This window comes from Hylobates moloch, unplaced genomic scaffold (genome assembly GCF_009828535.3).
Source record: "Hylobates moloch isolate HMO894 unplaced genomic scaffold, HMol_V3 SCAFFOLD_8, whole genome shotgun sequence".
NCBI classification, from domain to species: Eukaryota; Metazoa; Chordata; class Mammalia; order Primates; family Hylobatidae; genus Hylobates; species Hylobates moloch.
This window is the reverse complement of record NW_026652283.1, coordinates 91791961-91808499: the sequence shown is the minus strand read 5'-3', so window position 1 is coordinate 91808499 and position 16539 is coordinate 91791961. Positions and strand designations below refer to the sequence as shown.

Genomic DNA, 16539 nt, shown 5'->3' with positions numbered 1-16539 from the left:
AGGCTCAGAAAAATTTCTCTTGTTTTCTTAACTCTTTTAATCTTCAGTTTAATTTAGCTATCAGGCAGAATGACACTGGGACAAGGTCCATGCCAATTTAAGAACAGACATAGGCTGTCTTTGCTTGTGTAGATGACAATTACAAGACTCTTTTCTTTAATTTGTGCCCTAAATGCTATAATTCTGGATTAAAAACGAAGCTAAATTTAGGAAGGCCTAATGATGACACACAATGCTCTTTCACACTCATGATACATAACTTACAGGCAAAGGCCCTGACTCCCTTTTTGCATAGCGTCACTGGGAACTTCTTGTTAAATGGGGTTAGGGAGTCGTTGACTTGCCTTCTCCCTTCTAACTACAAGTTTTTTGCCTGGTAGCATAGACCCAGCAATCCTTCAACTCTGGGGTGTTTGCTCCTGTAGGCACCCAGCTGCCTAGTGCTGTTGTTTATTAAGCATTTACCCTATGCCAGGCTGTATGTATTATTTCTTTTTAATTTCTGAAACAACCTTATGAAGTAGCTATTATTATCTACATTTTATAGATAAAGAAACTGAGGAGCAAAGAAATTATACATCTTGCCAAGGTCACATGGCTCCTAAGTAGCAAAATTGGGGTATGAACCTGTGGTTTCTGAGTGCAGAGTCTAAATGCTGAGCTGCCTTCCCTGTGGGTGTGTCTGAGAGAGCACCTATCACTGGTACTGTACCTCTCACTGGGCTGGGTGCACCTTGAAGACAAAATGTGGGATTGTGTCTCACATTTGGTATAGTGCCTGGTGTATAGCAGGAACTCAACACATATTTATTGAATCAGGGAATGAAGAGAGAACAGAAGAAAGCCCAGTTTGGATGATGGGTTTGGGGTCTAGGACAGCTCCTTTGAAGCTTAGAGCCTGTGGTTTCTCTTTGTATACACATTAGAGGCTCTTATCAGCTGCAGGGATTATCAAGGATCCATTCAGGCTTTGATCTCACTCAGAATACTCTTAGGTACTATCAGTCGCCAGTCTGAGAGAAATCAGCCACATGGTGAGGAAGAATTGATCATGATATGATGTCATCGCAAAACTCAAACAACTTACAATCACATTAGGGTTAGAGGGTGATGACAAGTTTGGGGATTATATGGCAGCCTGTACAGGATTTATGCTGGCCAGAGGAGAGCTTTCAGCCTGCTAGCAAGGCTCTCAGAAAGCAGGAGACATTGAGGCTAAGCTTAGACAATCTTTTCCTTTGTTTCTAGGTTCCTTTTGCATCCATATTTTTTCACTGACCACCCTCCCACTCATCCACCCATCCACCCAACCATGCATCTACCCACCCACCCACTGACAACTTCTTTTGCCTTCTTGTAGGAGGGAGTGTGGTTAACAGCAGGGGCTTTAGAGGCACAGATTGGATTTGAGTCTTGCTGTGTGATCTTTGGCATGTTGTTTAACAGGTTTTTCTCATTCTGTATCGGTAAAATGGAAGAAACAGTCATGCCTTCTTCATAAAGTTGTTAGACTGAAAGAGATACCTAAAGACATGCATAAAAATGTTGGTAGCAACTTTGTTCATATTAACCCCAACCTGGAAACAACCTAAATGCCCAGCAACAGAATAAACATATGACATATTTATATAACAGGATATTACTCAACAATAAAAAGAAACTACTACTGTACTCAACGATGTGGATGAATGTCACAGATGTTATGTTGAGTGAAGTTCAAGAAAAGGCAAACCTAATATATGGTGATAGAAATCAGAATAGTGGCTACCTGTGTGGGGCATATTGACTGGGAAAGGTCATGAGGGAACCCTCTGGGGTTATGGTTCTGTGGTTATAGTCACTTCCTTGATCTGGGTGGTGGTTGCATGGCTACGCTCGTGTGTGCATTCATTGAGTTTTACACGTCAGATATATGACCTTACTGTATGAAAACTATGCCTTGAAAAGAAGAAAACAGATATATAGTATTTCATACAGTACTTGTCCCAAAGAAGACACTCAGAAAGCCCTCTTTCCTGCCCTGATATCCTTGTGAACATGACTTTTTGTGAGATGAGAGCCATTTCAGCATGAGAAGGCTGACAGCTGCCATTTTTTCCTGGTAGTTTATGTTCCAAGAGTAGGGGGCATGCTTGAGAAACATTTTCCTCTGATGGATGTTTTTTTTTTCCCTTTCCCTTCTTTTTCAACCCTGTGCTTGGTTTCCGCCCATCCTGTTCAGGCTACGCAGTGACCGCTGGCCACTTCTCTCACCCGTCCACCACTGATGTGGTAGGAGGTGCCCCACAGGACAAAGGCATCGGCAAGGTGAGGAGAAACATCTGTGGAATAGCTGGGGTCAGACAGAAGAGGGGAGCATGCTGTCCCTGGTGCAGAGGTTTGCCAGCTGACATTGACCTGAACATTCTACTGGGTGGCTGGTGGGCAGGTGGTGGGGAACCCCCTGACTGCCCCACTCCATTGGAAAGTTTCCCTTGAAAGCTCAGTTAGAGTGTGAGTACTACTCACACTCTCAATTTCCTGCACACTCTCATCTGAGGTTTTTCACAGCTGACCATGTGTGTGTATAATTTACAAGACTGAGCCCTGGCCTTATGGTGTTCTTCAAAAGAATGGCATTTAGTGCGTCCAACTTCAAATCCCAAACCCTTCCCAAGTTTGGCTTTGATTTAATGGAGCTAGGTCTAGTCCCAGATATCTCTGAGGCTTTATTCATGCCCCAAATTATTCTCATATTTATTTCCCCAGTGTTTTAGAAGGATCATTGTGTTCCCAAGACTGGTTCAGCCCAAAGGCTGGACTGGAAATATGTGGGTCTGGCTTTCCCTAAACTACAGTATCTGCCAAAAAACCCCGCCCCCTGGATCTAGGGCTGCCTGAATTCCTTTGGGAAACATGACCTCTGAGGGGCCTGAATTGTGAACTATGCTTGTTTGTTCTTTATCATGAAGGTACAGGAAATCCAGATTGAGTAGGTACAGATGGGTCAGGAACCTACATTTTAAGAAGCTCCATAGGTTGTCTGATGGGAAAGACTGAGTGAACAGAGGAACGAACTTTGGATCTGAGCCTTTAGGGGTAGACCTGTGATAGAGTCTGGTCATATCTCCCAGGGCTTGGAGAAGTGGGATCTGGATTCTGGATTGGCCCAGATGAGCTGAGACCACTGGTAATTGGAGCCTTCAGCCAGGTGGTCAGGATGATCAGGGAGCTGACGAACTTTCCAGTTGACTAGGCTTGACTAAGGATAATTTCTGTGGATCCTCCTGGGCAGAGGTTAGGAGCTGCTGCTCACGTTTCTGGAGCATATGCCTCCCTCCTCCCTAACACTGATGCTGTGGAGAGAGGTTCTTCGAAACTGAAACAGAAGCCACGGCCCTGAGCCAGCAGGGAGGAGGGATCAAGCAGGTGACCTTCGATCACAAGAAAGAGGTGTTTCTTTCTGAGTTGCATGAATTTATCTAAATAGTAGAGAAAGACGCACTGAGAGCTGTTCACATTGATGTTGTCTTCTTGGGGAGGGGCTGCAGGCTTCTGGGCATCTCTGTAGAAATGGTAAAAATGCCTACCTCTAGTTCACAGTAATGTAGGTGCCTCTATGCTAATGATAGCAGCTTTCTTTTCTCCCTAATTGCAGAAAACACGATCCAGTTTTGTAGTTTTTCCTTCAGATGGTTGTGATGAACTTCATAGTCCTTGTCAAGTCTTAAGACAACCTCCCTGCAAACCCCTCTCACTGGCTGTCTAGGGGGTGCAGGGTATAAAGTTAAAAAGTTGGATGCAAGGCTGGTTCAACATACGCAAATCAATAAATGTAATCCAGCATATAAACAGAACCAGCGACAAAAACCACATGAGTATCTCAATAGATGCAGAAAAGGCCTTTGACAAAATTTAACAACGCTTCATGCTAAAAACTCTCAATAAATTAGGTATTGATGGGACGTATCTCAAGATAATAAGAGCTATCTTTGACAAACCCACAGCCAATATCATACTGAATGGGCAAAAACTGGAAGCATTCCCTTTGAAAACTGGCACAAGACAGGGATGCCCTCTCTCACCACGCTTATTCAACACAGTGTTGGAAGTTCTGGCCAGGGCAGTACAGCAGAAGAAGGAAATAAAGGGTATTCAATTAGAAAAAGAGGAAGTCAAATTGTCCCTGTTTGCAGATGACATGATTGTATATCTAGAAAACCCCATTGTCTCAGCCCAAAATCTCCTTAAGCTGATAAGCAACTTCAGCAAAGTCTCAGGATACAAAATCAATGTACAAAAATCACAAGCATTCTTATACACCAATAACAGACAAACAGAGAGCCAAATCATGAGTGAACTCCCATTCACAATTGCTTCAAAGAGAATAAAATACCTAGGAATCCAACTTACAAGGGATGTGAAGGTCCTCTTCAAGGAGAACTACAAACCACTGCTCAATGAAATAAAAGAGGATACAAACAAATGGAAGAACATTCCATGCGCATGGGTTGGAAGAATCAATATCGTGAAAATGGCCATACTGCCCAAGGTAATTTATAGATTCAATGCCATCCCCATCAAGCTACCAATGACTTTCTTCACAGAATTGGAAAAAACTACCTTAAAGTTCATATGGAACCAAAAAAGGGCCCGCATTGCCAAGTCAATCCTAAGCCAAAAGAACAAAGCTGGAGGCATCACCCTACCTGACTTCAAACTATACTACAAGGCTACAGTAACCAAAACAGCATGCTACTGGTACCAAAACAGACATATAGATCAATGGAACAGAACAGAGCCCTCAGAAATAACGCCGCATATCTACAACTATCTGATCTTTGACAAACTTGACAAAAACAAGCAATGGGGAAAGGATTCCCTATTTAATAAATGGTGCTGGGAAAACTGGCTAGCCATATGTAGAAAGCTGAAACTGGATCCCTTCCTTACACCTTATACAAAAATTAATTCAAGATGGATTAAAGACTTACATGTTAGACCTAAAACCATAAAAACCCTAGAAGAAAACCTAGGCATTACCAGTCAGGACATAGGCATGGGCAAGGACTTCATGTCTAAAACACCAAAAGCAATGGCAACAAAAGCCAAAATTGACAAATGGGGTCTCATTAAACTAAAGAGCTTCTGCACAGCAAAAGAAACTACCATCAGAGTGAACAGGCAACCTACAGAATGGGAGAAAATTTTCGCAATCTACTCATCTGACAAAGGGCTAATATCCAGAATCTACAATGAACTCAAACAAATTTACAAGAAAAAAAAATCACATCAAAAAGTGGGCGAAGGACATGAACAGACACTTCTCAAAAGAAGACATTTATGCAGCCAAAAAACACATGCAAAAATGCTCATCATCACTGACCATCAGAGAAATGCAAATCAAAACCACAATGAGATACCATCTCACACCAGTTAGAATGGCCATCATTAAAAAGTCAGGAAACAACAGGTGCTGGAGAGGATGTGGAGAAATAGGAACACTTTTACACTGTTGGTGGGACTGTAAACTAGTTCAACCATTGTGGAAGTCAGTGTGGCGATTCCTCAGGGATCTATAACTAGAAATACCATTTGACCCAGCCATCCCATTACTGGGTATATACCCAAAGGACTATAAATCATGCTGCTATAAAGACACATGCACACGTATGTTTATTGTGGCACTATTCACAATAGCAAAGACTTGGAACCAACCCAAATGTCCAACAACGATAGACTGGATTAAGAAAATGTGGCACATATACACCATGGGATACTATGCAGCCATAAAAAATGATGAGTTCATGTCCTTTGTAGGGACATGGATGAAACTGGAAATCATCGTTCTCAGTAAACTATCGCAAGGACAAAAAACCAAACACTGCATGTTCTCACTCATAGGTGGGAACTGAACAATGAGAACACATGGACACAGGAAGGGGAACATCACATTCCGGGGACTGTTGTGTGGTGGGGGGAGGGGGGAGGGATAGCATTAGGAGATACACCTAATGCTAAATGAGGAGTTAATGGGTGCAGCACACCAACATGGCACATGTATACATATGTAACAAACCTGCACATTGTGCACATGTACCCTAAAACTTGAAGTACAATTAAAAAAAAAAAAAGAAAAAAAGTTGAGAATGGTGCTTATAATTGATAGAGCCAGACAGCGGGAATCCTGGACCCAGTTTATAAAACACATAAAAATGCTTCTTTCAGTTAGACCACCTGAGAGGCATGGGGGAAACTGGTCATAGTGACAAAGTTGCCAACAATTCCACATTCCCAGGGATTGGGGCTAGTACAGACTTGATTCCCAAGGACCCCATAATGGACCTCTGGCGTTCAGGATTTTGCTGGATATTCTAGTGTCAGGGCACAAAAGCACTCACACTAAGATGGCAGTTCCTTATCTCATGGAAAGGTTACTTACACTGGTTCTCATGAGACACTCTTCCCACAAGATGTAATCTGAAAAAAAGAACTTCCATAGTCAAGTAGATTTAGGAAGTTAAATGTCAGTGATCATCTTTGCAGTGGAGATGCATAGTTCACATGAACATGCTAAGGGGTCTAAAAAGTTCCACAGTCAAAGAATTTACTTAATGTTTAACTCCACATTTCCCAAACGAAACATATTTACTCAGGCAGATCACAGGACTCTAATATTATGTGAAATCACTTTGGGAAACTGCTTTGTCTACAGTACTCACCTCCACCTATCCCTTTATCTTCTGTTGTAATGCGTGGTAAAGTCCTACTAGGAATAAAGTCCAATACATACCACCAACTAATTTTAAAAACAGGAATAAAGGAAATAAGAAACAAAATACTAGCTTTTTCTCAGAGTTGAATTGTTTACTTGTAATTTGGAAGCTCCTTGGGTCTTATTGTGTGTGGCTTTTATAAGTATTGTGGTTCAGGAGCAGTGGAGGTGATGTCTGCCTTAGGATTGAAGGACCCTTTTTTTTTTTTTTTTGCAGGGTTGATAAAATGACAGCTGACTTCTTCATGATCATCAGCTAGCATAAGCACATCTGCTGTGCACCTGGCCCTTAAGCTTTTAAATAGGACTCCCAGGAGAATGCTGATAAATATCTTTGATCATTGATTTCATCCTAACTGGATTTTTTTTTCATTCCATAGGTTTATATTTTCAGAGCTGACCGAAGATCAGGCACCTTAATTAAGATATTTCAAGCATCAGGTAAAAAGGTGAGGTTCTTGGTATAAGTGACTGTTTTTTATTTGAGAGATGTGATCATGTGGGAGTCTGTACTTTTTAGAAAATTAGTTTGAAGGGCCTGCCTGTACCCTATGTTTATATGGCAGTGCTATCTGCTTGTTGGTGTCTTTACCTTCTCAGTGGTACGTGTAACCTGTACATTCATGGGATTCATACTCGCTTTGGGAGCCATTCTGTAGCAAGATGAGTTATATGTGGCCAAGTTACAGCACAGAGTTTTAAGAGATTGTCCATAGTTCAGACTGTCATCAAAGTGACTGCATGCCCTGTCTCTCTGCCTCCATCCTTTCTCAACGCATCTCCACCTCCAGAGAGAGGAGATCTTTCTGAGTACCGGTAGCAAGAAATGCTTCTCACTGAGCCTGTTTCACCAGCCCAACATTACCCACTTCCCGAATCCTCAGCCCTCAACTATCATTGCCAAGGTGACTGTGGCCACACAAAGAAAATCCAAACACAGGTTGCCCGATTCCTCTTAGAACCTTGAAGCAGAAATATCTCAGGGTGCTGCCCTAAAGTTAGTCCTGGGTGAGATTACTCTGCCTGGGTCCTCCCCACCCTGTCCCTAATCCTTTCTCTACTTTCTGAAAGTTTCCATTGTACTGCCCTGTTGTCTAAAATCAAGCCAATTAGAGAGTCCTGCTATTAATAAGCAACAGTTTTCATGAGCTTATCAGTCATGCACTCCTTGTGTGACTTAGATCAGCAGGACTGTGTCGCTGAGCTTGGCTACTCTAAGGGACACAAGTTTAGGCTGGTAGCTGTGGAGGTAATTTGGAGGCTGGTCTTGGTGGAGGCCTTAGTGGGATATAGGAAGAAGCATAGGGAGGAGGCCATGTGCCTCCTCAATTCTGTTCCTGCTGAGTTAGAACTGCTGTACGCCAGCCTGGGATCCTTCCATGTTGTTCTGATGGTGAATCATATTCCGAGTTCCAAAAATCCCATTCAAGTAGACCTTTTTGCAATTTTAACAGTCCGAATAGGTACGCTTAGTATATAATTGTCATTATCTTTTGAATAAAAAATGCATCACCAAACTTGGTTTTGCATTTTTCCTCAGAATGGCTCTGCCTTCCCGAGAACTCTGCTGGCTTGTGTTATTTTAACATTTCCAAAACCCCAAAGCAACAGCACTGGAAAATGACTGTGAGCCATTCCACAAAAAGGTTTTCCAAGCACCCCTAAAGTTAGAAAAGAAATAACTCCGTGCTACTTGTGATTTACAAAAGAGAGTCTCAAAGAGCAAGTAGGGTATGAGTGGAATTAAGGCTAATATTTTAGATCTTCTGCAGAAAATAACAAATGGGTGAATGTATCTAGCATGGAAACAATCTCCCTCTTCCCTTCAAATGTACCTGGGTTTGAAAGCCTAAAGGTAAAGAATTCCTCTTTTTTTTTTTTTTTTTTTTTTTTTTTTGAGACAGTGTCTCACTATGGCATGATCTTGGTTCACTGTAACTTCTGCCTCCCGGACTCAAGCCATCCTCCTACCTCAGCCTCCCAAGTAGCTCGGACCACAGACATGCGCCACCATGCCCAGCAAATTTTTGTATTTTTTTTGTAGAGATGGGGTTTCACCATGTTGCCCAGGCTGGTCTCAGACTCCTGGGCTCAAGGGATCCACCCACCTTGGCCTCCCAGAGTGCTGGGATTGCAGGCATGAGCCACTGCACCTGGCCAAGGATTATTTAAAATGAATTGTGGAGTTTCTGAGTATGTTTATGTCCAATTGTAGCTGTGCCCCCAAAACTGCTCTTCCTTCCCTGCCCTACTCCTTGCTGTCTGTGCCCTGGGGAGGCCCAGTTAATTCCTATTGCCCTCGAGTAATTAACAATCTGTAATTGGGCCCTCTCTCCTCCTTGAAAACCTCTTGGTTTGGATGACAACCTGTGCTCAAGTTGATCAGGTTTTTGGGGGTAGATCTGAGAGTGGGTGGTGCAAGGAGGATGAGATTAACCTCTGGGAACCCACTTGTCTAAACTTCCTGAAGACTTCTGCCATTGAGTTCCAGGACAGGTTCAAGCCTGAATGTCTGCTTGGATGTCCTTATCATACCAAGATATATCAGGTCCCTGAGAAGGGACAGAAGGGCCCAGGTAGTCAATTTTTTGGCTTCGTAGTCATTTGACTTTTTCTTTTCTTTAAGGCTCTTCTGGCCCTAACCTTTGCACCATTCCATAGGCACCCCTTCTCTCTGCCACTCACTCAGAGCCCTCTTGCCTTCACTTCCTTCTACTAGTGTCTCCAACTAGCTTTACCTGTCATCATCGTTCTGCTTTTGAAATAGGCCATGACCTTTCTTTATACAACTTATTCTGCTTCTTGCCAGAAGAAATGAGACATTCATGTCTTTCTGACTTCTCCATTACCTCCTACAAAAGGACATGACCCCAGACTTTCAAAGGATGCCTTTAGATTTATCCCTATGTCCAGAGCCACGTAGACAGGAGGGTTCTAACTCAGCAAACCACCAGTTCACTTCTGCTTCCGTTTAGCTAGAATTTGGTCAGATAGTTCTGTATCCTGGCTTCCCATAAGAAGAAACAAAGCAAAAAGATTTAAAAAAAACAAAAAACAAAAAACAAAAACTGGTTCTTGTCTTTATTGGTTGACTTTCTCCAAACAGTACACTTAAGAAATCACCAACATGTGTGCAGTTCAGATGTTAGTACAGACACACATCTCCACATTTCCAGGCTGGTGGGGAGCTCTGATCATCGGACACTCACCCCAAAGCATGTCATTGCCATATTGAAGTTTTATTGAATTAACGGAGTATGTGAAGCATTTGTATTTCAAAACTGAGATAGGAAACTTCACATATAGAGATTTCTAATTTAACATTGATGAAGATGCCAAGTTAAATAGTCCTTTGGAATGAAACAAATAGTTCCCCTGGGGCTCAGCCAGTGAGCGCAGCCGGCAGCTTGGCTCTTTGGGTCTTTGCCTGTGTCTTACTGATTTCTTTTACCAAAGCTTAGTTGGGGAGATTGGCAAGGCCACTGAAATAGTGACTGGCAACTCGGTTTCTTTCCTCCTCACCCTCTGTGATTTCAACCCTTTCCTGCTCCCTTCTCCTTTGAGAATGGGTAGTCAGAGGGGAGGGAGATGGCCTTGGCATATCACTGGGGAAGGATTTCTGAGCGGCCACTACAAAGCCCTCCTGTGACCCTGTTAGCTGCAGGAAATAGATTGGAGTGTCCTCTACCTCTCTCCCTCAAACTCCCTGGGTCAGCTGCCAACAAACTCCAACAGTAAAAGAAAAGGCTTGTTCATGTCCATCAAGCCAGGGGCCTTTTATTAGAAAACATTTATTTTAAAAGAATAATGCTTTTTCTTTTTCTTTTCTTTCTCTCTCCTTTCTTTCTTTCTCCCTCCTTCCTTCCCTCCTTCCTTCCTTCCTTCCTTGCTTCCTTCCTTCCTTCCTTCCTTCCTTCCTTTTTTATTTTTTGAGACAGAGTCTTGCTTCTGTTGCCCAGGCTAGAGTGCAGTGGCATGATTTTGGCTCACTGCAACCTCCGCCTCCCAGGTTCAAGCGATTCTCCTGTCTCAGCCTCCCTTGTAGCTGGGATTACAGGTGCCTGCCACCACGCCTGGCTAATTTTTGTGTTTTTAGTAGCGGTGGGGTTTCACCATGTTGGCTGGGCTGATCTCGAACTCCTGGCTTTGTGATCCACCCACCCCAAAGTGCTGGGAGTACAGACGTGAGTCACCATGCCCAGCCTTCTTCTTTTTCTTTTTCCTTTTTTTTTTTTTTTTTTTAAGTAGAGGTTGCAAACTGACAGCCTTTGGAAAGAATACAGCCTACAAATACTTTTGTTTGGCTTGCACAGTATTTGTTTATTGTTTTTACACATGAAGAAGTTGCGAGCATTTAAAACATTGGCACTTTAAATAAAGTTTTAAATTTTTGGCTTCTTTTGGAAAATGGAAAGGTTGCTCCACTCTGGGTCAGCCTTCCTCTTGGTGGCAGTTAGCTGCAGCTGGGTCGAAGCTGCTCCTTTAGCCAGGCTTGTGGGCTCCAGTTTGCCACAGTCTCCACCACTCCCTATTGTTATGTAGACAAGGAAGACAAGTGTCACTTGCCACATTAATTTTTTTTTCTTATGCCTGTTATATCACCTGCCTGGATCCTGTTGGTATTTGGGTTTGAGACCCCTAATTAAGCTATAATTAAAAGTCAATATTATCTTGCCCTGTTCCCTCCTCAAACAGTCTTAAAAGATGTACCTTTTTCTGTCACTTCAGCTCATGCTTTCCTAACCAATCTTTCAGCTATGCATAGGACCAGGAGAGAATAACCTATTTCCCCATGTAACACTTCTTTTCATGCCTTTCTTGTGTTGTGAGATTTCATATTCCTACTTTCTTGGCCTTGTCAAATGTCTGATATAAGGGGCATTTTTATTATGGTTGTAACATGACTTTGTATCCTCAGCTTGCATTTTTGAAAACAGCACCTCATTTTCTGGGCATCAATCTATTTATCTTCCCCTTGATAGGACTCCAGGAATGGGGGACTTTGGGCCAGTTAGCTTTGTCTCACATTGACTGGGGCCCTGCCTTGCTGCTGGAAGTTGGGTATTTCACTCTTTGCTAGTCATTCTGGTTTAGGGAGCAGCATAGCCATCCAGCATCTGGGGGATGTTTCTAAAGCCAATGGGGTGGAGGAAAGAGAGGGCATCCTTGTGTGAGAGCAGACACTGAATGCTTTGTTGCGACTCAACTTGGTTGCAGATGGGCTCTTACTTCGGCTCCTCCTTGTGCGCAGTTGACCTGAACGGGGACGGCCTCTCTGACCTGCTGGTAGGGGCCCCCATGTTTTCTGAGATCAGGGACGAGGGACAGGTCACTGTCTACATCAACAGAGGAAATGTGAGTACAATACTGGGCAACATGCGGATGGGTGTGGGGGAGGGACATTTGTCCAGCCAGTAGTGGCCGAGCACCCCTCTGGGCGGGCACTGGGGCCATGTTACCCAGAGGAGATGAAAATATGTGATTTCTGTCTTGAATAAGCTCAATGGTCCATTAGTGGAAAGTTATATACAATGTTACAACTGCAGACACTCAGGAGCCAAGGAGGAGTCTTAATAATTGTCTTTTGGGTGCTTACTATGTACCAGGGACTCTTCTTCCTGCTTTCTGCGAGAGATTTCTATGCAATGTACACATGGTATCAAGAGTGCCCATTTTTCAGGTGAAAAAACTGAGGCCCAGAGAGGTTAGGTAATGTGTCCCAAATCACACAGCTAAGAAGTGGGGCTGGGATTTGAACCTAGGCAAGCTGGCTTCAGAGCTGGCATGCTTTGTCTCAAGGTTATGCCACCTCTCTGGGAGCATATGCACATTTTCCCAGGGAAGCAGAGGAGGACACAATGGCTGGGGAATCTTGAAGAAGGAGTAGGAGTTAGCAGACAGGCAGGGTGGGCTAGAGCAGAGCTCCCGGTGCAGAGCTGGGCAAGTGGGTTGGGGTGTGAGGTGGCATCACCATTCACTTCAGCATGAGGGGGCAGGGGACTGCATGGGAGCCATAATCTTTTTTTCTTTTTTGTTTTTTTTAGACAGTCTCACTCCATTACCCAGGCCGGAGTGCAGTGACGCAGTCTCGGCTCACTGCAACCTCTGCCTCCTGGGTTCAAGCTCTTTTCCTGCCTCAGCCTTCCCAGTAACTGGGATTACAGGTGCTTGCCACCACACCCGGCCAATTTTTTGTGTGTTTTTAGTAGAGATGGGGTTTCACCATGTTGGCCAGGCTGGTCTCAAACTCCTGATCTCAAGTGATCTGCCCTCCTTGGCCTCCCTAGGATTACAGACGTGAGCCACCACACCTGGCCAATAATCTTGATGTCCCCTATTCTACAGAACGATGAAAGGGACGTGACATGGACAGAAAGATGCCTCTGGCCCTCTATAGCTAATGGAGGGTGGATGAGTGGGGGCTGGGTTGGGGGACAGCAGTGCATCCTGGAGGCAGGAGACCAGTGAGAAAGCAGTCTTTTCAGGATCTGGAAGTACAAGTATTCAAGTACAAGTATTCAACAAGAGCGAGATGGTTCAATGAAAACATTCTTGTGCCGCCTACCTTTTCTCTAACATGAGAAAATGCTTATGAGATAATCAGTGGAAAAACAGGATGAAAACTGCATGTACAACCAGTCCTCAGAAATATGCCAAATACATAGAGAATGTGAATAATAGCTCTCTGGATAGATGTTTAGTTTTATCTTTATCCACATAGTGAGAATGTAATTTTATATTAAAAAAAAATCAGTCAAAATGTACTTACTGTTAAGCAGTGGCTGAGATGCTAGGTATCCCAGTTGGGAGAGGACAGAGGTTTAGCTATAACTAAGTGGGCAGATGCCAGAAAGGAAGGAACTAGTGAAAGGAGAGCCAGGGACTGTTAGAGCTTTATGTTGCCTCTGAGGTTTTCAGGCTCTTCAGGAAGTCAGATCTAAAACCAGGGAGGTTTGGGAGGCCCAGGTGGGAGGATCACTTGAGGCCAGGAGTTCAAGACCAGCCTGGCCAACATGGTGAAACCCTGTCTCTACTAAAAACACACAAAAAATTAGCCAGGTGTGGTGGTGCTTGCCTGTGGTCCCAGCTGAGGCTGAGGTGGGAGGATTGTTTGAGCCCAAGAGGTGGAGGCTGCAGTGAGCCATGATCATGCCACTGTACTCCAGCCTGGGTGACAGAGTGAGAGACCTTGTCAATCAGTTAATCAGTCAATCAGTCAACAAGCCAACAAGCAAGGTGCAGTGGTGGTTGCCTATAATCCTAGCTATTCAGGAGGCTGAGGCGAGACGATCCCTTGAGCACTGGAGTTTGAGGTGGTAGTGAGCTATGATTGCACCACTGCACTCCAGCCTGGGCTGGACAGCGAGACTGTCTCTAAAAAAAATAAAATACCTGGGAGGGAAGGTGCTTATTGGTACCTGTTGCAGGAACCCTTGGCACCTGCATACCCACTGACATTCCAGGAGGTCAGGGCAGGGTGCAGGGAGAAATGAGGGGGACATTAAATAGATGAGTGCTGCGGGCATTCAGTGGTGCCTGCCATTATATTTGCAGGAGACTGAGACATTTGTGTAGGAGTCGGGTCCAACAGCCAGACTGTGTGTCTAAATCAGGAGGTGGACTCTTGAAGCACAAGAACTCCCCCAGGCCTCCACTGGGCACGATGCACCCACACCCTCCCCTGCCAACCAATGTTTCTTGATGTTGTATGGTTATTCTAAGTACCAGAGTATTCTCATTTCTGTTGAACATCAGCCATTTGAATAAAGATCGGCAGGCAGTGTGGAGGAGTGGAAAAAATTCTGACTTTGTAGCAAGGTGGACCTGAGTTTGAATCTTGGTTTTGCCATGTCCTAGCCTGTGTGATGTGGACAAATGGCTTGAAATTGGTGGCCCAATTTCCTCATCTGTAAAGTGAGAGGCATCATAAGATTTTCCTTATGGAGTCATTGTGTGATTTGAATGAGGAGCTGGCTGTCCAGTGCCTGGTACATAGAAGGAATCAGTTGCTGTGTTCCTCTCCTCTTCCCCACTACACTGAAAAAGAAATTAATGCATATTTGTGTTTTGGGGTGGAGGTTTCATTCACCCAAGAAATCATCTCACCTTGACTGTTTTCAAGTTGTAAATTGTGTTTATGGTGAAAAAGAAGACTTGGTCATGATAAAAGCCAGACACTCGTGGGATGGCCTGTAGGATATAGTGGGCCCAGACTGCCTCTGCACTGGGGAATGCGTACATCTTCTCATGCTTCAAGACATCAGATTGCATTGTATCACTCTGGTCTTCACGTGTCAGTGATTTGGGGTGAGAGTGGGTATGACTTTTTCTCCCAAAGTCAGATGACTTTTCCTGCCTTTGTACACCATTGACTCCCTCCCTCTGTTGGTTAGTATTTTCTTAGGAAATTCATACCTGAGCCATGCATGAATAACAGGCACAGTGACGTCTGCCACCACAGCCACCCCCTGGCCAAGAACGACTGGGTGCTTGGATTTTCTGAACCATGACTCCCTCTATCAAGATAACTCACATATGCACTTTGCAAAACAGCTTGATAAACTTGTACCAAAAGGCACAGGGAAGAAAAAATAGAAAAATGTATGCCCTTTTAAAACAACATTGGGGAAAAAGTGCTATGCCTTAAGGATGTGGAGAGCACATGGGGGACAGGTGGGTAGGGAGGTTTGCTTGTGTGTAGTGTATTAGGACAAGGTGGAGTGTAGTCATTGGCTACCGTCTCAGGCTATGGGAGACCATCTTGCTAAGCAGGTATAAGGGACTCATTTTGCCAGCAGGAGAGAGAAGTTTGGGTTCCTGTAATTCTGCCCAGGTGTTTCCTGTCGATGAGTGTGCTCTAGCAGGGCAGCATTCAAACTCTGTTTTTTTATTGATTTTTATTGTTTGTTCTGTTTGTTTTTGTTTTGTTTTCCATTTTCTTCTCCATCCTGTTTCTCAGGGAGCCCTCGAGGAGCAGCTGGCTCTGACTGGGGATGGTGCCTACAATGCGCATTTTGGAGAGAGCATTGCCAGCCTGGACGATCTGGACGATGATGGGTTCCCAGGTGAGTGAGTGCTCCTGGTGCGTGGAGCCCCTCCAGGTGCAGCATGCTGCTCTGCTTCAGAGGGGCAGCCTGCCCACTGACTATCCATCTCTAGTGGCATGCTCCTGGGTCTACTGGTCCACTCCAAAGGCCCATCAGTGTGCTGTGGGGAGAGAGGACACGTTTAGAGGTACTCTCCATGTAGACACGCAGGGCCGAGCTTCCAGCCCACTGGACTTTTGCCTCTGCGTAATTCCTTCTCACCAGCTCAGTGTTCTTTATTGTTTGCAGTGGAAGCAAACCTTGGGGCTGGTCCATTTGGGACTTCTTATGGCAGAGAAGTTTGAACAGCTTCATCCTGCCATCAACTCTCCTTGTTTCTGAGCCTTTGATGCTCCATGATGCTCTACCATGTTGATGGGGGAATGAGTGAGGAGAGAGTTAGAAACCCAGACATCTTCTGCCTCATTATAGCAGCAGCTGGGTTGACTTTTGAGAGTGTATGTGTGTGTGTGTGTGTGTTTGTGTGTGTGTGTGTGTCTTGGGAGGCGTGGAGGCATATGTACCTAATATCTAGGTCTGTTTGGACAGCAGTGTTCCTCACAGCCTCTTGGCCTCTCTCTCTGGCTTGTTTGAGCCTCTTCGCCTCGCTGCATACACAGCATACAGACATCGGAGGCGGAGCAACCACGTCACCAGGGCGTATGGTGGTGGAGGTGGGGCAACCCTTGCCCAGGCCAG

At 44.4% G+C, this 16539-nt stretch overlaps 1 protein-coding gene across 1 annotated transcript in view; it reads left to right on the top strand.

Annotated features, from left to right (window-relative positions):
• Nucleotides 1–16539, top strand: part of ITGA9 (integrin subunit alpha 9) — a 378558-nt gene that overhangs the window by 51894 nt on the left and 310125 nt on the right. The window contains exons 7-10 of the mRNA XM_032162085.2: nt 2222–2307; nt 7135–7203; nt 11972–12109; nt 15714–15819. Of these exons, the coding sequence (XP_032017976.1) occupies nt 2222–2307; nt 7135–7203; nt 11972–12109; nt 15714–15819 (399 nt within the window). The remainder of the gene's footprint in view (nt 1–2221; nt 2308–7134; nt 7204–11971; nt 12110–15713; nt 15820–16539) is intronic.